The sequence below is a fragment of the Lytechinus variegatus genome, chromosome 3 (assembly GCF_018143015.1).
Source record: "Lytechinus variegatus isolate NC3 chromosome 3, Lvar_3.0, whole genome shotgun sequence".
Classification (NCBI taxonomy): Eukaryota; Metazoa; Echinodermata; class Echinoidea; order Temnopleuroida; family Toxopneustidae; genus Lytechinus; species Lytechinus variegatus.
Window position 1 is genome coordinate 66,155,512 of NC_054742.1, and position 22,560 is coordinate 66,178,071.

Here is a 22,560-nt window from a genome sequence, read left to right on the forward strand (position 1 = left end):
TAAATCAGAAGTGGTGAAAGAAGTTAGTAGTCTGTGATTAATCTCAATGGTCTGTATAGTACATCCCCCAAAAAAGGAAACCGGAATTCCCATGTCTTTTTAATTCAAAGGCAAATGAATTATGATATTTCATTTACATAATCATATAATTCAATTATTCCTCTTTATTTTGATACCTTATATGAGACGAACACTTCACGCATTAATAAACAAGAAGAGTTTGACAGATTGGTTTGTGATACGACGACAGTGCATATTCAGCTATTGGTTCATTGGCACTTATTTTATATTCTTTGTTAAGAAGATCTTGCTGATCCCTGAAATGAGAGTGGATTCAGATTCACACGTAAGTTTCTGTGCAGATCGTTTCTGGTAATCTGCCATGCGTGAACGATTTGCTATGCTGTTTCAAATGAGAGATAAGATTCCACTCTTGCCATGAGTATCAAATTTGTAGTAAAAAGATATTAAATGATTGTGAAATCTAAAATGGGTTTCCTTTTTACGGGACACACTGTGCCACTGTATAACAAGTAATCCCATACAAAATATGATGTTTTACTGCAGAGTACTAAGTACATCTGGGAATCGTTTCATGAATGGACTTATTGGATGTTTTATCAGAAGAACTTAAATCTGCTTTATCCATCAGTTACCATAGTAGCAGTGCTTCTCAGCCAATCAAATTCATGTTGTCACTTCTGACAACTCGTCGGATGAAAAACGTTGATGAAAAGCTTTCCAAAAGTCTCAACTGGTTTGGTCATCCATGGGCCTGTCTTACAAAGAGTTGCGATTGATCTGCTCAATCGCAACTACGGACGGCCAGCAACATCAATATATAAAATGCTTGTTTGTTCAACAAAATTTCTAGATATGAATGTATATCCATAAATTCATTGACACAATATGGTGTGTTTTCCTTTGTTTACAAAGGACATTTTGCAAATTTCCTGTAAAAAAATCTATGACACTGATGGATTTGCAGAGTTACGATTGATTGGATCAATTGTAACTCTTTGTAAGATGGGGCCCTGGGTTTAGATCAGTTTTTTTTCCCGGGGTGGCTGGCTAGATTGACTATGCACTCACAAACATCACCGTCACCCCCTCCATCCACTTTACTTTTCCTCCCTCAACCCAACCATTGTACTCTCCTTCACTAATTGCTTTATCCACGTCTTCTTCAGTTGCCCCGTTTCCCGCTGACCAGCCACCTCGAACTCCAGCGCCCTTCTCAAAACATGATCAAGTTTCCCTCCTCAGCACAGTTTGCCTTCCCCATCTGCTCCAACGTCTCTTCCAAACCCAACATCTGCATCAAAACCTCGGTCTTCTTCCTTTCCATCAGTTACACACCATTGCTCTCTCAGTCCTCAGAAATCCCATATCATTTCCACTAAAACACCACTTTTAGCTGCCGTACAATATCGCCCATCTCATGCAACTCCCAAAGCTATTACTTTCAGCCTCCCAGGAAACCTTTTCCCATGTAACAACTCTCTGCATTTCCTAATTCTTACCCATCTGAATATTGCCCTTGCTGTCACAGCTTCCCTGCAATCTCTACTCACACTCACCCTATCCCCTCCACACCCCCCCCCCCATATTGCTGTACACATGCGTGACCAAGGAATTTCCAAACACCCCCTAAACGAGTTTTTCTCTATGTGCAAAATAACCTAAACAAGTTTTTCGCGGGCTTTATTTACACATTTTGGCCCCTAAACAAGTTGTCACCAAAATTTGACCTCGGGGGAAAAAAACAATACCCTAAACACATTTGGCTAGTCTTGAAAAAAAAGTTTTTGGGGAAAAAGCATACCCTAAAAACGTTTGACCCCGCGATTGACCATTGACCACTCTTTCAAACCATCCTTCTTCTTGAAAATAACGTTTTTGATACCCTTAACGAGTCCAAAACTGAAAAAACACCCCTTTGGTCACGCGTGTTTATACAGCAATATATTTGACTGACCCTCCCCTGTATGAAAACTCTTTTTTTCACCACTTTCCAAAATGTTCCTCCATCTCTCTTGGTCCTTTCTCACATTGTCCACAGACACATTCTCTCAAAAGAAAGTAGGGGGACATAATTATATTGAGCCCATTTGTCTTGTGTATATTGCATCAATGTTAAATGGAAAAGTATTAAAACTAAAATACTTAAATTGACAATGCAATAAATAAAAAAAAATGGTTTTCCTTTTCATATTCGCAAATTTAAGACTTTATTGAAAGACATTCTTCATCAATCTTTACTTTCTATATTACGTACAAAGGGGAAAATATTGCAATAAAAGAAAAGTACTTAGTAGTCAGTTTGAATGTTAAGAACAGATCGAGCAAAGCCTCAAATAATTCATTGCCCCAAATGGATTAAGATAAACCATGTTCATCTCTAATGCCAGGGTTGCCAATCTGCATCCCATGATTCACATATGCCATTGAGCTGCAATTTATTTTTTTTTAGTTAAATCCGTTCTGTAAATATTGATAAATATATTAATATTGACACCTGGTAACTACATTACACAATAATTATTATAGTTGTTTTTGTAATGTCTTTGCCTTGGTTTCAGCCTTTAGACTCTTTCCTCTTCCATACATTAGATGTTTAACTACTGATGAATTAAAGTGATATCTTTGTCAGTCCATGGAGATACTTAATCTCATTGGCACAGTACTCTATGAGATTAAAACTATTAGAAATGTTCAGGTAATTTTTTTAAAGTAAATACAGTGTAGTTTCAGATTTCACAACTGGGGTTTCTTTGGTAACCAAACATTTGCTCATTCAGTGTTATATTTTAATTCTAGTAATTTGGAATCCTTTCAGATCACACCATTGCAGACCACCTAATTTCTTCACCAATTAATTTAAATTGTGTGCATTGAACATTCCAAAGCATTGTATATCGTGATAGGAATAATTAACAATTGTAATATAAAGTAACCTGCAATGTGTCCATTTGTCATACAGTGCTAATTAAGGACATCTTAAGGTGAACTCTGATTTGAAAGTACATGTATTGTCTTTATAAATGTAGAGCAAAATTCACGGAAAAAAACACTGAAAGTTTCATCAAAATCTGATAACAAATAAAGTTATTGAATTTTGAAATTTAGCAATATTTTGGGAAAACATTTTATTCACACCATCTTGAATATACACTAGATGGGGTGATGAGGTCATGTTCCCACTTTTTCCCATGTTGTTACATGAAGTCATTTTTATTTGGTATTTTCTTATGAATTGTCTGTAACAAAATATGTTGCAGCAACAATTATCTTACACATATGTCAACCCTGTTTTGTCTCGTCTGCATAGCAGAGTGAGACTATAGGCACAGCTTTTCCGACGACGGTGGTGACGGCGGCATCAATATTGAAATCTTAACCAAGGTTAAGTTTTTTAAATGTCATCATAACTTAGAAAGTATATGGACCTAGTTCATGGAACTTGGATATAAGGGTATCCTGCCTGAGTTTCAGGTCACATGACCAAGGTCAAAGGCAGTAGCAGACCGTGACCCGGAGGAGACAAAGTATTGGGGGGGGCACTGCATTGTTTGTGAACAATGCTGTGCCCCCCCCCATTGCTTTGTCTCTTTGGGGTAACGGTCCGCCACTGGTCAAAGGTCATTTAGGGTCAAGAATTTTGATAATGTTGGGGTATTTGTGGAATTGTCATCATACCTTTAAAGTTTATAAGATGTATTTCATGAGACTTGGGACATAAGAGTAACCATGTATCCCTGAATATCTTGTGCTTGTTTCTGGTCACATGACCAAAATCAAAGGTCATTTAGGGTCAATGAACTTTGGCTGTGTTTGGGTTATTTGTTGAATTGGCATCATAACTTAGAAAGTTTATGGATCTACACATGTAGTTCATGAAACGTAGACATATTATTAGGGTAATCAAGTATGAATGATTGTTTTGCACATGTCTTAGGTCACATGATCATGGTCAAGTGTCATGTTGGGTCAATGGACATAGTATTTTATTATCATATGAGTGTTTTCTTTTGTGTAATTATTCAATAGCTGTTTTCAAAGTCAGCACTACTGCTAGAGGAATTCCACTGGTTTTTTTCATTCTTGGTTGACAAAATTGTAGAAGGAATGTTATTTCATATAATAGAAAGTTCAAAAAATATGATTCGTACCTTAGAATTTCCTTGCTGTTTGAAAAAGTTTTTCTCAATATTTTTCAATCATTTTGTACCAATTTGAAAAGTTATCCTTTTTTCTGAACAAATTGGCTTGTCGGTAGGTTTTCCCTTCCGTTTTTCTTTGTCTAATGTTTCAAAATTCCATAAATTTTCCAAAGATCATTGGCTACGCTTACTATTATATGAAGAGCATTTTCCGTGTATCTGATTATGAGAATATTTTTATGTACATATACAAATAAATTTTATATACACAGTGTCATATATAAAAATGGTCGTGTTCAAGATTTTATTTGAATTTGTGTACATTGGTATTGCAAATTCCATGTCCTGGGTGGTGTTTCACAAAGAAGTAAGCTTGACTCATCACTCCTAAGGCCCATCTTACAAAGAGTTGCGATTGATCCCATCAATCGCAACTATGGAAAGCCAGCAAAGATAATATATAAAATACATGTATGTTAAAAAAAAATCTAGGTATGAATGTATATATATATATATGTGTGTATACATATAAATTCATTGATTCTTGACAAATTTGATCTGTTCTCCTTTGTTTACAAAGGACAATTTGCTAATTTCCTGTAGAAAAAATAATGACACTGATGGATTTCCATAGAGTTACGATTGATCGGATCGATTGTAACTCTTTGTAAGATGGGGCCCTGATCCTGAATATTGCGTGCGATGTATACTGTATTACCACATTGGTCAGAGAATTCTCAAAGGACATGCTCTACCCCATTGTACAGTAATCAAATAGATTACACATTCACATAAGCATGAATTCAAATCGTGCGTAAATCTTTGTGAAACACACCCCTATGATATTCCCACTTGTATGACTGTGAAAGCTTGGACCCATTTGCACTCAAACTCAACTAAAAAAAAATCAAACACCACTTGTTTTTCAACCAATCGAGATCATGCGATTTGGAGTTGCATTCAAATGCAACTTCTTTCTGTAACAGGTCAGTGGACATTGGACAGGAAGCTTTAGCAGTAGTCCTCACTGGTGTGTATAGGTGGGAATGCCCTTGCTTACCTCCGTGATGTAGTCAGAAATGTCAACCCAGTCCGCAAAATCTTCACAATCAAAGGATTTTCTCTCTGAAATATGAGTAAAGTCCAAGACTTTTGTTGATAAAGATTGGGGAAAATGGCACCAAAATTATAGAACAACCTGCCTCGTAATCAACAGATTCAAATCTGTGTTAAAAATACCTTTTTAAGAAGCACTTGTATTAGCCCTATACAATATTAAGACAAATCTTCCACATGTAGAGAGACTATTTATATACTTAGTATTATGTTTTCTAAGGAGTGACTTGTATTATTTTCAATAGATGGAGCTCTTGAATGGTCCTTGCCACGACGAACTGTCCAAAAAAGGAAGCAGCGCCAATCTGGGTTAAAAGAGCCAATGCTTTGCTCCTTTCAGTTTCTGACACCCAAACAAGTATTCATTTGTTTCATGAAATTTTCTGATACTCATAGTTTTTAGGTTTACAACATTAAAATCTTGAATGTAAAAGGAGAATAGTCCTGTCTGTGTATGAGAGAACATGTACCTAGCACTAAAGGTAGGGGGACCAGGGGCTTGAAAATTTGACAAGCCAAACAAAAATGTAAGGTAATTTTCGACCAAAATGAATTTGACAAGCACAAAAAAAGGTTATCACCCCAAAATTATGGTATGGAAATCTCGCCCAAAATAATGTTTTATTTCAATTTTGAATTCTTTCCATCATTAAAATAGTAGGGGGGACATTTGATATAGTGCCCCTACTATTTTGGGTAGGGGGAACGCGTCCCCCCTGTCCCCCTGGGATTTCCACCCATGCCTAGCACCAGGGTGATCAGACATCCCAGATCACAAGGGACAGTTCTTTGATATCGAGTCAAAATCTATCACAAAATGTTTGTATTAAAAAGGTGAAAATTGTTACCTGCTCCCTTTGCTCGCTAGCAGCTGTTTAGAATTTTTGCCCCTTATGCCATGCTTAGCCCCCTGAATATATTTGGCTCATTACGCCACTGATCTGACCTCAAACTGTATTTGACTGTCCAAACCTGGTCACCCTGTGCCTACCAACTCTGTCGGATGTGGTATATGTCCATAATGAGAGTCAATTAGGGAACTCGCCCCATCTACTTTAAAAGATGGTTCACCGACACCCGTTATTAAATTTCAGGCACATTGATAGTTTCAGATGAAACCTGTGAAGTTTATTTTAGTATGCAAGTACACTTGTACGGCACGAACCTTACAAAACACATTACTAAATATCCTATGTCTTATTATGCCACAAAGTAGAGAAAATCTTTGTACGTAACAAAACAGATATCAGATAATGTTATCATATATGATTGAAACTTTCTACAACTCTCTTCAATGAAAATTGTGAGACTTAGAAAGAGAGTACAAAAACGAAGTATTTTATATTCTAGTGATGCACTACCACACACTACACACACAAATAAGCACCCTGAATGCTTGAATACATAGCAGATGGTCACTATTATAATAATAATAAGACAAATTGTTCTTCAAAAGTCAAACTGATTTCAACAATGAAAACATTCTCTTCCTAGATAAAGATAATGTATTTCGTGATATTGGCAACATATTCTACACCAATCAGGCATTAAACTTGTATATTCATGTAATTCAAGACCTAACATTTACCAACACATAACGGATATACTAGATGAAGAAAAATATATACATATACTACTTTTATGCATGTGCATTTAATAGTTCCACATCCCAGGATTGAAAAACTACATGTATTCATAATTTTCATATCTATCTTTTCTGATTGTCTGATTGTATCATAATTTTCTCTGTGAATATGCATGTGCACACCACCATCCTAAAATAGATAACATCAGTACCAAATGATGGTGTGTAAATGAATTTGTGATTTTTGTTTACACAAGAGCTTTGTTAATTAATCCATGTTTTCTTACTTTGGACTTTCCATGACAACATAAATGCATTCAAACCGAAGGAGAGAAAGGAGAACAAGAAGAGGAAGAAGAAAAGGAAGAAGAAGATGATGTAAAAGAAGGATGAAAGAAAGAAAGAAGGAAGGAAGGAAGAAAGAAAGTAAGAAAGAAAGAAAGAAAGAGAGAAAGAAAGAAAGAAAGAAAGAAAGAAAGAAAGAGAAACGAACATAATTCTATGTCATTGGATTACATTCGATGTACATCATGATTGTATTGCTTATTGCACACTTTGTTGCGTTCGAGCTTTGCACATTTCAGTTGATGGATAATGGCATCGCGGAATTCATATGCTTTTTGACTGCATAAATAGATCTTCCCGTAAGTCGTTTTCTTTGTTCAGCGCAGTACCCGGGGGGCCACTTCCATTCACGAGTGGATACCATGCGCGACCATGCGCCAATATGTTTGTGTAATGTCGCCATCTGCGACGGATTGTTGTTAAATCGCCTCTTGTTCGGCCGGCGCTGTTCTGTGAGGTAAAGCTCAATGAAGTTGGCTTAATAAACTGTATTATTACTGTAACTGGTTACTCATCCTTTGTTTAATTTATTGTCGTGGTGACAGCTGGGATTCGGACCTTTGCCTACCCCACACAACGATGAGTTTCATGCAATCCTTGCAGCCAGTTGGTCGACAAATCCTTTGTCGTGATAGGTATAATAAGTTTGCCCACAGCAAGTCACAGTGGCGTAACTAGTCCCACGTATAGCCGTTCATGGCTGCTTCCCCATTGTTGAGAATCAGTTCCCATCCTCGCCCTCAGGCCCGAGAGAGAGGCCACCTTAGACTAACTACAGAAAAGACATGTTCGTCGTTTTCAGAATCACATGCTACTTGTTCAACTTAAACTTTTAATTCACATACTAGTAATCATTTGAAATTGAATCACAGTTTGACTGGAATGTTTAGGATATATGAATCAACCAGTGCCAGTCCAGATTGTAGTTATGAGGATGAAAATTTTGATGAATATAGTTGTGATAATGATGACTGTGAGCTGTTAGATATTGATTGTAATTATAATGAAGATGCTTACCAAGGTCATGTTTTTAGAAGGAATCAAAATGATGAATCAGCCAGTGCTGGTGTTTATTGGAATCATGAAGATGGTTGTGATTTTGACCAATGTGAATATATGGGAAAGGATATGCCTCACAAAATACATGTATGTCCCCAGAGTCAGATCCCTAGTAGAATCTTACATAGATACAGTAGGCCCATCTTACGAGTAGGTAAAGAACATATGCAACATGACAATACAAGTCTTAGACATGGTAAATTTGAGGGTTATGTTTCAGAAGACGAGTATGAGTGTTGTAATAATGCATCAAAAGTTCATCCAAAGAAAGATGCAGAGCTAGATTCATTTGATCAGTCTCACGACAGGCCTATTCAGGTATTACACGCTACCATATTATCACCTGACCATAAGCATAGATCTATTGTTAGTCCCACTGTTTATAGTAGACAGTCTGAACCCCCTTCATTCCAACATAAGAGTTTAGATTGTAAGTGCCCACTATGTCTTGAGGCTTGTCGCAGTAGTTACCACCATATAGGCGATTGCCCCTTCCTTCCCATACATGAGAAACGCATTATATCCCAAGCTCGAAATGCCGCTAACATTCTTGGCTATTCTAGTGATTTCCGGAGTTGCAGTGATTCTTGTGATGATTTTGTCTATCATGACCTTGGTCATGATATGGTTCCCAGCCGTATTCCTGCAGAGTGTGTTGACCATGCGTCAAGTGCTGTGGATCGCTCCTCCGAAGATCCTCGTGTGAGTTTTGGTTGTTTTGATGACTCAGAGTCAGAGTCAGTTATTTATGAAGATACTCTCTGTCATGAAAGCTCATCAGAGTCAGATGAGACCCAAGACAATACACCACATTGTGCTGTGGCTAGTGAATCTGTTGTGCCTAATCAGGCCCTAACTCCTTATGTAGATCTTTTCCATGGTGACCACTGTGTCCATGTTGATCTTGACAGTGGGTCTGCAGAGAATTTGATCAGTCATTCATTGGTTAAGTGTCTTAGAGGTGACATTATTGCCACTTCCCACTCTGCTTACCCAACCGCCCATTCACCGTCACCTTTTGTCATTGTAGGCGAGACTTGTCTCACATTTTCTCGAGATGGCAGGGACTTCCTTTTTAAAGGGTTTGTTGTTGAGTCTTCGAGCCTCGGTGTGCGAGCTGGTATTCCATTCATGGAATTGTACGATGTGTTCGTTCGTCCCGCTAGGCGCGTCGTCACGTTTAGTGAGGGACCATCGTACGTATACGGTCCTTCGCTTCAGATTAGTACTATCATTGTCAACGCGCCTGCTGCATGTTCGCCTGCCTCGCCTTCGGGTATCGTTGAACAGCAGCCTCACCCTGCTACGTCTCCAGAGCATGCCATGTTCAGTGATGGACCATCGTCCGCACTTGGTCCTTCGGTTCGCTCTAACCCTACAACCGTTAACACGCCTGCTGCGTGCTCACCTGCTTCGTCTTACTATGTCTTCAAACAGGAATCTTACACCCCGGCATCCCCAGACTTAGGTACACCGGGCCATCCTTTGACAATCTTGAGCCTGCGATCTGCGGTCGAATGCCCTGGCGACGACACCACACTTGCTACATGCTCGGAGTTGTATCCCTTGGACAATGAGGTGCTTGAGTCTCAACAAACCCAGTTTCTCAGTCTAGAGAGACATCCTGTCGGCCACGTTGAGGACAGCCATCAATCGCTTCAGTCTCAGTCACATGAGTCCTTGCATAGGCCACCCGTGTTTGAGAACACCAAGTGCTCTTGTGATGCTCTCCCAGTTGCACCTCCCATGGCTGATGCTGACTGTACCAGTCCCAACAGCTCCACTGAGGATATCCTGTTTTATGATGTGGTTCACCACCCTTACACCCTGGAGATTGAAGACCCCCCTGGTCGACCCCCGGAATCATCTCTCGGGACTCTTACCAGTCATCAGAGCTTGTCACATGATTCCCCTTCGAGGTTGACTGTTTCTTCGCATTTGCAGAGTCACCTCTTCCATCCTAGTGGTGATCGCACTGGACTGCCTCCAGGTCGTCCCCCAGACCGAACTCACTGTATCATCTCTCCTAACAGGATGAAATGCTCACTTGATGACGTCACTTCACTAGCAGATAAAGATTGTGTGACTAAATTGAGAAAAAGGACTCATTTCTAGTATTTCATTGTTCATATGTACTATTGAACTTTCCTATAGCAGATACAGACTGTTTTACTAAGCTGAGAAAAAAGGACCATCATGTGCACTATTGTGACAAGTGATCTGCCTAGTGTGGAATGCATGCACCTTCGTGTACAGCTTCTGTGTGACCATATTGGACTTCACTGATTTTTCAATAATCTTTTTAAAATATATTATGCTCTGTTTTGCGATGTCTTTTTGACTTTTCCCTCCACTTTCTACTTTACCATCATTTTTCCTTTCGTTTTCAATGTTTCATACATGGTTTTTATGCTGATATATGACTTATTGCTTTGTATGTCAGATATTTTGTAGTAATATATATATATGTATTTACCTTTTTACAGCTATTTAAAGTAGTTGATATTTTGTATTTAACAGTATTTTGTGTATACATGACTTTATTATTGAGTATTTCTAAATGTCGATCCATGTAATTGTTTTGGTTATTGATTTTCACTGGTATCTATTGCAGGTTTCCGAAGTCTGTGCACTCCTTTATCAGTCTATGTTTCATACATAGCTTTTTGGTTAGCCTGTTTGCTAATGGTGTGTTTGCAGGTAAGGTGTTAAAGGTTATACCCGAACCTGATTAGCCTTTAGAACGGTGTGGATACATGTGTATTATACAGATATTGGAGCACATTTTGTTTGTTTACCTATTACTGATTTGAGCAAGTTTAGATTTTTACACAATGCAAACCTTTTTATTAATCCAAACTTAGCACCCCTCCCACCTTGATAGCCAATTGGTTTTGTTCTGCAGGTTATTCATGCTTTTAATTTATGATTATCAACTTGTTAACATGAGACTGCTTGATATGTAGTGTAATTTCGTTTCGGTTAATTATTGTAATGCCCTTATACTTTATTTCGATGCTTTACGGTTTTTGGTGTGTTCAGTTAGTTTTCATTTACCTGTTTTTTATGTGCATATTTTTTTACTGTGTGTGCTACAGCCTCCACTATGTATTTATATAGCGGTACGTTTCCGGTGATTTATGTATTTTGTTATATTTTTAGCCCCCGATTGCAAAATATTTGGTAATGTGGTTTGTGTATGACAGACATTGATTTATATTTTGAATGATACGGTATGGATTGAGCAATTGCGTGGTCTGGTATATTTTCCAGGCTGTTTTCTTTATGGTTTGTTCAGTTGCCTTTTAAAGGACTTACGACAGGTTTTTCCTTTCTTTACAGTTGTAAGGGAGGAAAAATAGAAAATACGATTATGTTGATAATTGCTGTTTATCAGTTTTATGTACTGATATGTCAATCTCTTGGTAATAGCAGGTTATCATTTTTTGTATTGATATGTCGATGTTTGCAGTTTGTTATTTTAATGTTTTGGCTTGGATATGCTAAGGGTGTTTCTGTTTTCGAGTTAGTAATTCATTTTTGCTATTTACACATTTTTGTTACTTTAATACATTGTATGCACTGGTATACAATGTCTATGACAGTGATAAGCTTGTTATGTGAGAGTCCAAGTCATGCATTTATATGGCGTTATCTTGGCAAATGTTTTAATTGTATGCTTACTAAGGATTTTTATATTGTCAGATATGTTTGTTCTGAGGATATAATATGAATTGGATATTATTGGTTATTTAGGGTTTTGTTACAAAACAAGAGAAGAAGAAAAGTGGTTGCGCCAATATGTTTGTTTGTGTAATGTCGCCATCTGCGACGGATTGTTGTTAAATCGCCCCTTGTTCGGCCGGCGCTGTTCTGTGAGGTAAAGCTCAATGATGATGGCTTAATAAACTGTATTATTACTGTAACTGGTTACTCATCCTTTGTTTAATTTATTGTCGATGGGGTCTCGAAAAGCACCCTAAACACGTAATTTTCATATTCTAAAAAATGCACCCCTTAACAAGTATTGGCGTGTGAACCGCCACCCTTAACAAGTATTGGAAACAAAACGATGCTCTTGGCAAATATTCCCTGAAATGAACCCCTAAACCATGGAGCTAACAGGAATGTTTTATTGTTACGGGTGCTTCGGTCATCGGCTTTACCTTATTTGGTTTAGTACGACCCCAGCTTCTACACCTCGCGCAAATCGGACTCTAAACACGAAGTGTTGGGGCAAAAAGGACATCCTTTACAAAACATTTTCATTTTGTTTTATCATCCCCGCAAATTCGACCCTAAACACGTTATTTTCCTAGCGAAATAGATACCCTTTTTTCATTATTTTAGTGTTTTTGACACCCTTATCACATTACGTACGTAACGTACCCTATCGTGAAAAAGACATCCTTTTTACGTGTTTTTTTTGGTCGCGCATGGTATCCACTCGTCAATGTAAGTGCCCCCCCCCCGGGGCGCAGTAACGACGGCATATAATATGACAATATTAATAACACTAATAATGATGATGATGATGATAATGATAATATTAATAATCATAAATAATAATAATTGTTATTATTATAGTAGCCAATGGAATCAATCTTATAGAATGCTTTAAGGTCAATGCTAAGTTTTTTGTTACGGGCCCCTGGAGTCGGAAGGAATGGCTTGCGGTAACAGGAAGTTTACAATTTTTTTCTTCCAGGCAACCCCAGGACTTCAGCGGGGTCTGCCGGGGGAGTCCTTTTTAAAATTTTGTCATACTTTGTAATGTCATCATTTTATGGTTTTGTTTGTTGTTTAAAATGCCGAATAAATAATAACAACAATAATAACTCATGAAGGCAACATAAACATATGCCTCACCACAAGCACGTTTTAACTTTCTCTTTTCCGATTGTATTCTTTCTAAGATACACCACGTCATCAAAGACAAGGTTGTCATTATGCGTCTTATTCCATTCTCCTTTCATATTCTTATAGATCAAAATAGCGAGGATGGACGCATCGAAACGGTGGCCGGGCACATGCGCTCCAACCGGCGAGATGCAGCGAAATTCGAGGGCACATTTCAGCATCGGCTGGACGATAGCATTTTGGATGTACGATCCGTTAACGTACAGTTGTCGGTTTGCAGAAGCGTGCGGCGCCATGCCACCTGAATTGTAGTACTCGGTTCTATCCACACCCAGATTCTCGTACAGTTTAGGATGCGTGAAGAAGTACTGGTGTTTAATCTCTTCCTGCTTCTGAGGGTCAAACGCATGAAGGTGGCTCATGAACCCATGGTGTTTCATCGAGACTGGTAGAAGTTTCCGCAAGGAGCCTTTCAGGCGGATAGACGCATCTCCCCAGAAAATGGCGCCAAACTCCCGTAGAGTAATCTGTGACGAAAGGAATCACGTTAGGTAGCAATAACAGGGTTGATATCAAAATACAGAGCCTATTCCTACCACTTTCTTATTTCGCATGTTGGAAATTAGATTTGGAGTAACCGAGTAACCCGGCATGCGTTTATTCTTTACCCCTTATATATATATATATAACAACATATACAGAAAAAATATGAAATTAAATGCATATATGGGTTACACGCGAAGAAGACGTTTTAGCATTAAAAATTAGCTAAAATGCGTTTAATCCCTTAGTCTACTTTTGCTTTCTTGAACATCTTAAATGTATGTGTGTAAATGTTATAGTCCTGCTTTCTTGGTTTTTAAGCCTTCTTCCATGATACATAATTTACATACTTTATTTCACATCCATTGTTTATGTACTACATTCATGATATTATTAATTTTGTATATTTTAAATGAACATGGTCGAAATCTTAATCGGAAGAAAATAAATGTTTCGTGATTTGAAGTGAATGTACATGTATACATGTATATATTATATATATATATTATATATATATATATATATATATACAGCATATAACATAATCATGATAATGGCGCAGGTTGTAAATAAGTTAAATACAGCCCTGCGGCTTTACTATGCTTTTTAATAATGCATTGATAACCAACAAAAATTTTATTCCGACTAATTCCAAATCTTCGACGTAACGTCACGTCTTCTTCAGGGATACTCGAACAATAATGATTGACATATAACAAACTTTGGGGCAATAATGTAGATTTGGGGTAAAAACCTGATGGGCATTTACATTTGCTAGCTTACATAGCAAGCTGACCACCCAACAACGATTGGGAAAGTTTTAACCAACGTTGTGAGGACAGTTTGTTATCCAGCATTCACATTAATTTTTGAACTCTCAGGCCTAAATGAAACACTTAATTGAACCAACCTTTAGGTTGCTCGTTTGCATCCTAAAAGGTGCAAAATTGAACCTTTTTATGTGTATAATACTTGACATTAAAAAAGGTTCAAATTTGAACCCTTATTACACGGTTCATTTCTGCACCTTGTGTGTTTAATATAGCTAAATTGTACCCTTAAAGGTGCAAAAATGAGCAAAATTGCACACATTGTACCAACCCCGATGGTTCCAATTTGAACCCTTATTTCTTGGTGTGTTGGTTGAAAACTGCACTTACATCGATAATAATTGGTTTAAACGCGTACGTATGTAGATCTCTCACATGATTAGGATAAGAGCTGAAAGGAAAGTCTCGCACCTGAACATCGCAAAAAGTGTTGACCTGTAGATAATAAAGGATGAATTATAATTACTATAATAATTAATTGTCTTTCAGCTATAATTGAACGAGAATATGTGTATTCTTATAAATTTGCGTGTCATTTCGCACATTGTTTCAAAATGTAAATGAAATTGAAAAGTGATTTAATAATGAAATTGAATTTATATGTAATAAAATGAGGCAAAACTAGCAAAAACAACAACAAATGTTTGAGAATGGAATAACCCTAGCTATGTGAACACATTTTTCTCATGTATAGGATTGCCTTTCCGTGGAATAATTGTTTTACCCTGTACGCGTTAAATGTCATCATAATTAATTTGAGTTAGGACTATATGCATGTACAATATATCTATCAGTCATTTTAATATATGATTAGTAACAAGAATTGCTTCTTAACCATCCTCTCCATGTAATGCACATTGCCATTACAAGAAATGCATCATACTCATCAATCATAACCACGTAAAGTGTTCACTGTTTTTCACGGCAGGGCAGCGTATTTTTTTCTTCATCAGTACTTGTGCACAGCAAAAACTGTGGTGTTAACATAGAGTTATATAAACCTAAAACTCTATGGGTGTTAACCGGTGTACATAGAGGACCACACCAGTTATTTTACACCGGTGTTAAATTGGTGGTGTTAGTTTTACACGTATAGGTGTTATTACAACACCTTTGGTTGTTATATTTACACTCTTTGGTGTTATGTTCAATCTCTAGGGTGTAATTTTAACACCTCAGGGTGTGGTCCTCTATTAACACCAATTGGTGTCAGTTTTAACACCACAGTTTTTACAGTGTGCACCCGACACGAGAGGGCAGTGGAAATGACGGTGTATAATAGGCTGTGTTTTAGGCTTTGAATCAGATTACAAATTTTGGACCTGTATTTTTTCAGAGTATGAGAATATGATATTAGAGGCAATATTTAGGTTAGGGAAAACGTGAAAATACTCGTTTTGGGATACCATAATCTGAGCCCCACTGAGCAAAGACTGTGAGATTGAAGAATTGTGTCCATTTGGGTAAATTTTGGGTCCATTTTGAAATCCGTGGATGAGCATTGTGTTCCGTGCAAGTTCTAATGACAATGCCCCCCTTCTCTTAGCAAGAATTAATTATGCTCTTACCTTCTCTAAAGATGTTTTACTCAGTCCCAAGTTATAAAGGATGATTTCTTGACCTGGCATGAACTCTTGAATACTTCCAATCCACGGTTTAACCTCTTCAAAATGGTTCTCAGAGATGGCCGTCACAACCTTCAATCTCTCGTACAATTCATCCATAGGAGGTATCCTTTTATCAATATCAATTTCTTCATTCTGTGTATGTAGAAGAACAAAAAAGCAAAAACAGAGAGAGGATGTTATACGAAACTCAGTAATGTCAATTTACAAAATTCAATTCATTTTTGTCTCGCCTGCATCACAGAGCTAGACTATAATTGGCGCCGCTATTACGACAGCAGCGACTGCGATGGCGCCGTCAACACTAAATCAACATTAAAATTTTGTTAAATGTCATAACCTGGTAAGGACCTAGTTCATGAAACTTGGACATATGATAGTCCAGTATCACTAATCATCTTGCATTAGTTTCAGGTCACATTATCAAGGTCGAGTGTCATTATGGGTCAATGAACGTTTAAGTATAATCGATCCCTAGTTCATGAAACTTGATTAGGGTCATTGAACCTTGCTTATGCTTCTTGACCTATGTTAAGTCTTCCAAAGTGTCTTCATAACTTTGAAAGTATAAGAACCTATTTTTTAAAACTTGAACATAAAGGTGATCAAGTATCACTGATAATCCTATATGAGCTGCAGATCACATGATTAAGGTAAAAGTTCATTGAAGGTCAATTAACTTTGACCATAATGTACTATCAATATAAAAAAACTACTTAACCAAGGTTAGGATTTGATGTTTGTAGTATAAATTTTCCAGAACAATCCATATTTCATAAAAATTTTCATAGTTATCAAAAAATGGATGAATGTATTGTCAGGTCACTAAGCGAATAATAAACGTTATTCAAAGGTCAATAGAGTTATTTTTTTAACTTTGATAAAATGAAACAAAATTAATGTTGATTTTGAATTTTTGGAGAAAATATTCAGGTTATCATTCAGTATTTTATTGAACATAATTTGGTTAACAGATATAGGGGGAAAAAAGATAATTTCCTGCAACTGATTACAAAGGTCATTTCAATTCAAGTTTATTTTGCTCTCTGTATAAAAGTGAACACAAATGTGGTAAAATACATAGGAACAAAGTTTACATAACATCAAAGACATAAAAAAGCATTGAGAGGGAAGCAGCCAAAAAGGAAAAGAATATCCTTATAAAAAGGCCGACCCAACTTACTTTAAAAAGAATAATAATTATTGACAATACCAAAAGTAAAAAAAAGAAGACAATGAGGAGACAATACAAAGGCATAGATACACAAATGGTAAGATTTAGATTATATACAGTTGAGGCCGAAAGTTTGCATACACCCATGGAATTCAGTGAATTTTGTTCGCTAGACAGACATCGTAATAATTAATATATCTTCAGAAATATAAATGCTACCATGACAAATTTGGTATCAAATGGAATGGCATATTAAGCTCATTCACATGATTGGGATGCCATTGGGATTAAAGTATATTTCAGGTGAAATTTTCTTTGAAGGAAATAAATAATATTCATGCCAAAATGTATTCTATTGTTTGTTATTATATTTTCAAAAATCGTTTCATAGAAATATAGGAATTCAAATATATGATTTATATTACACTTTCTATCATAATATGTCACCACTGAACAAAAAATTGTAATCTGAAATGTCTGTGTTGAGAAGTAAATTAGCACAAATATGAAAAGTTTTAGTCAAGTTTTTATTTTTGATTTGTCTAAAATATGAAGATTCTTGGGGGAAAATGACACCTAAATATTTTTCAGCTCCTAATGCCAAAGCAATGTGATGAATGGGTATGACGCACTCATTTGTTTGATATCAAATTCGTCATGATAGAACAAATATTTCATAAGATACAGTAAATTTTATGATGTTTGGCAAGTGTCAACTTTTGTTTGCATTTCCTGGGTGTATGTAAACTTCTGGCCTCAACTGTATATGAAAAAAATATTTACAAACAGGTTTAATTATCAAATATAAAGTTTCTGAAGTTACGTTTGAAAATATTAAAAGAACAAGATGTTTTCAAATTAACCGGCAAAGAATTCCAAAGTAGTGGGCCACGAAAGAAAATAGATTTATGAGAAAGGCAAGTTCTTATTTTAGGAAAGTGGAAGTTTGCAGCACTTCTAGTAGGGTATTCATGAATATTATAATTTAATTTAAAACAGTTCAATAAAAAAAGAAGGTAAAAGTCCTTTAGAACATAGATACATAAAAGTCCCATTTCATACTTGTACATATCATAAATATTTAAAATTTTAAATGATTGGAAAATAGGATAAGAATGGGCGTAAAAGGGGAGTTGTTTATAATTCTGACTGCACGTTTTTGAAGTTTAAGTAATCTGTCTAAATAAAAATTCACAGCACTTCTCCAGGCAAGAATGCCATAATTTAAAAATAGTGAAATAATAGCATAATACAGCATTTTTAAAATATTTGGTGGAAAATTATGCAATTTGTACATTATGCCTGTGTTCTTAGATATCTTATTACAGATGGCATCAGTATGATTTAACCACGTTGATTTATTATCGATTATTACACCAAGAAATTTTAAAGATGAAACTTCTTTTATTATTGAACCACACAATTTTATATCAATTTCATTAGAGTTTATTTTCTTATTTGTAGATATCATAAAGTTAATTTTAGAAACATTGAGGGATAACTTGTTCAAGTATAACCAATCGGTAACCTTCTGTAATTCCTCATTAAATTCTGTTTGTAACGTCTGTAAATCTTTGTGGGACATGAATATACTGGTGTTTAATCTGCGAATAAGATAGATTTAAGTTTACTGGATACATTGCACATGTCATTAATATATAAAAGGAATAAAAGAGGTCCAAGTATCGAACCTTGGGGCACTCCACATCTTATAGATTTCAAATCTGATTTAACTCCATTACATAATACATATAAATTGCGATTAGATAGATAATCTTTTAATAAGTCTAAAGTAATTCATCTTATTCCATATGCATATAGTTTTTTCAACAAAATATTATGATCTAACGTATCAAATGCTTTTCGCAAATCTAGAAATAAACCTATCAATATACTCTTGTTATCAATTTCATTTGTAACTTTCTGAATAAAATCAAGTAATGCTGACGATGTGGAGTGTCCTGCTCTAAATATCAGATCAAATGAAACATAATGTTTATAATTGGACATCACAGATGATATGAAATGAAATACAATTTTCTCAAGCAAGTTCAACGAACTAGGATTTTCTGTTTTGTTTTGTTTTTTCATTTTGAAAAAAAAATCTACGTGTAGTTGTTTTCAAAGTCGGAGCTGGTGCTATATTGGATTGCGTATAAGGCGAAACTGCTAGAGGGGCTCCTCTTCTCATTTGTTTGTTCATGATTACCAAGAATAATATTTGGTCACTCATAGTATTAGACATGATGGATTAATTTCCTATTAAAAAATGAATATAGGCAATAGAGTGTTTTTATATAAAACATATGACAGCACTGAAAAGCAGATTAAGAAAATTACACTGATATTGTGTAGATGTAGAATGGGACGCGTGGACTTTATCTCTAAATTAAAAGAAAAGGGCATGAAATAAAATAATATACAAAACTGTGAGTAGGAGTAAATCGATATTGGTGAGAACAAAAACATATTTGAAAACAACAAATGAAATATAGATAGGGCCTACACCATTAAGTCCCGGCTTGAGATCCATTTGCATCTAGTTAGAATTCTCTGCCAGCTTCATATTAAACATGATAAATGGTGATAGAAATCATTAGGTCAGAAAAAAGATATTTTATTTAACACATTATTACTTCATGTCAGTGAGGAGGTGAGAGCTAAGTAAAAATGACATCAGAAACTAATCATCAACCGAATGGAATATTTCTGAAAGAATCGTGGCTTGACAAAAGTTGTGTACATAACGCAAATGAACAATCAAACAAAATATGACTTTTGTCTTAAACACGAATAACACTGTAAAGCTGAATATTATTTGATATTACATATCGCCCTTTCACACGGTAAAAAAAATCGTAATTGAATCCAGTGAAAAATACGGCTGATGACGAATATTTAGCACGTGTGAAACCAAAGACGCTTGGTCCTTACAGGTGTCACTTACCTTTTTAAATGACCTCTAATTTAGATGAAATAGACCAAATAAATAACAGGAATGATATTCGAAATTGTAGTTATTATACCTCCCAGGAATTTGTATCAGCTTTTGAATCAAATGATAAGTTATTTCAGAATGATGATATACTGTGCAATAATCTCAGTCTTGTACGTTTTAATTCAAGAAGTATCAGTAGAAATTTTGACGCTGTAGAAACATTTTTAAATTCCCTAAACACGTTTTCGTTTTCAGTTATTGGTGTTTCTGAAAATTGACTTGAGTTTACATTCTCCAGACATATACAATATACCTAATTATCGCATGTTACATGTTGATAGAAGAAGAGGCAGAGGAGGAGGTGTGGCAATGTTTATCAACTCATAACTAAAATACAAAGTAAGATCAGACATTTACATTAATGACATAGAAACTCTCTGTATTGAAATAGAAAACAAATTTGGTAAAAATATAATAGTAGGAACATTATACAGACCCCCTAATAACAACATCGGCAATTTTATCGATAATTTTGATAAAGAACTTGAGAAGATATCACGTGAAAATAAACAAATCTATGTAATGGGTGACTTCAATATTGATTTATCAGATATTTTATTATAACAAACCATCTTATAATAACTCTAATAAAGGAATCATAATAGTAATAATAATGCAAACATATTTCTCAATATACTTTCCTCATATGCTTTTCATCCTTGCATCAACATACCTACTAGAATAACGTCCACGAATTTGAATTGAATTGAATTGAACGTCCACGTCAGCAACATTGATCGATAATATATTTACAAATTCTTTTAGCAATGATAACAATAGTGAAGTTTTTACTTATGATAATTATTACAGATCATTTGCCAATATTCTTTATTTCTTCAGAATGTGAAGTTAGTGTAAATAAAGAAAAGATTAGGAAACCATACAGGAAAGAAAATATAAATACTATTTCAGCTTTGATTGAAGATTTATCCAATAAGAATTGGGACGACGTTTTTGAAGAAAATGATGCAAATGTTGCCCATAAATTGTTTATTGATAAATTCACTCATTGCTATGATAAAAATATACCACTTGTTCAAAGCAAGAACCGTAAAAATGAAATCAGAAATCCATGGATTACTCGAGAAATATTACAGTCTATCAAAAAAACGTAATAAAGTTTATGAATCATTCATTTCTAATAGATCTGAACATAATTTTATCAAGTATAAAAATATCGCAATACACTCACCGGCGTAATTCGATCTTCTAAAAAACATATTAAAAAATTATTCAAAAGAAATATATAACACAGAAGGAAATTTGAATGCAACTTGGAATGTCATCAACAAATTAATAAACAAAAGTAAACCCTATGATAACATTGAAAAACCTGAAGTTGAAAATGAATTATTTACTGCTTTTTTTTAAATTGCTCAAGCGTTTAATCTTTTTTCACGGGCATTGGTCCTGACCTGGCTTCAAAAATACAAAGTGATGGTAAGAATTTTACTTTGTTTTTCGATCATGATAGGCAGACCTAAAGCGGTCGACCCTCTGACTTCTTTTTTTACCCTTATTTTTTATGTGTATCGTACGGGTAGACCGGTTTTCATGTTTTTGTTTGTTTGCCTATGTCAGGAAAGAAATTTAATTACAGATATGTCTCGATTATAGTTTATAACATATGTTAAACATTTCATCCATGCAGGTTAGGGTTGTATTGTAGACCATTAGGTACACGTGTTTTGAATACTTTAAAGCAAGCATTGGAAACGCTTGATACCCCCCCCCCCCCCATTTTTTAAGAGTACAAGTGTACCAGGTTTATGTCATATTTTTGTTCAAGTGTTAAAAATATTTCGTACTGCAAAGCATCTTCATACAGGTGTCGTAAATAGTTAATACTTTGCTTTAGCATGGATGAATATAGGTATACAAATGCACAGGAAGTCCCTTTTTATTAAAAATGTGTTGCTTTATGTACTCATCTGTCATTGAAATTCGTTGAATTACTTAATAGAAATTTCACAGTTAGTCCTAGTAACGGTAGGGTATATTAGGAGGTTAATTTTAGTAATTCGAGGAGAACCACCTGAACCAGTATCTACAGAGACTACAGATGTTCGTGTAGGCAGTTTTAAGTTATAACTGAGGGACTACGTCGGTGACGAGATAACGACCCCAGCTGCCGCCGGTTCTCCACCGAGATGATTGGTCAAAATTCATGTTATCATTGGGGGCTCGATCTCGTCCACTAATTCGTTGAAGCCACATCTCTCTTATCTGGGGGCTACTCATCGAGGCCGAGTGGAGAAGAGA

At 35.7% G+C, this 22,560-nt stretch overlaps 2 protein-coding genes across 2 annotated transcripts; one reads left to right on the forward strand and one right to left on the reverse strand.

Moving 5' to 3' along the window:
• The first annotated feature begins 7,283 nt into the window (after window positions 1-7,283).
• LOC121411712 lies at window positions 7,284-13,340 on the forward strand. The gene is made up of 2 exons (XM_041604542.1): window positions 7,284-10,968; window positions 13,255-13,340. Exon 1 carries the CDS (start codon window positions 8,092-8,094, stop codon window positions 10,381-10,383), a length of 2,292 nt encoding a protein of 763 aa, XP_041460476.1. The 5' UTR covers window positions 7,284-8,091; the 3' UTR covers window positions 10,384-10,968; window positions 13,255-13,340.
• On the reverse strand, window positions 12,674-16,705 carry LOC121411713. Its single transcript, XM_041604543.1, has 3 exons — window positions 16,070-16,705; window positions 14,832-14,936; window positions 12,674-13,655 (listed from the first exon to the last, which is right to left on the reverse strand). Exons 1-3 carry the CDS (start codon window positions 16,223-16,225, stop codon window positions 13,134-13,136), a joined length of 783 nt encoding a protein of 260 aa, XP_041460477.1. The 5' UTR covers window positions 16,226-16,705; the 3' UTR covers window positions 12,674-13,133.
• Window positions 16,706-22,560: the final 5,855 nt, after the last annotated feature.

Excerpts from the sequence above, each read along its gene's own strand:
- LOC121411712 (XM_041604542.1), top strand. The coding sequence starts at position 8,092 with ATGTTTAGGATATATGAATCAACCAGTGCCAGTCCAGATTGTAGTTAT.
- LOC121411713 (XM_041604543.1), bottom strand. The coding sequence starts at position 16,225 with ATGGATGAATTGTACGAGAGATTGAAGGTTGTGACGGCCATCTCTGAG. Across the intron at positions 14,937-16,069 it reads GTAAAACATCTTTAGAGAAG|GTCAACACTTTTTGCGATGT; the intron begins GTAAGAGCATAA and ends TATTATCTACAG. Across the intron at positions 13,656-14,831 it reads TTAAACCAATTATTATCGAT|ATTACTCTACGGGAGTTTGG; the intron begins GTAAGTGCAGTT and ends CTTTCGTCACAG.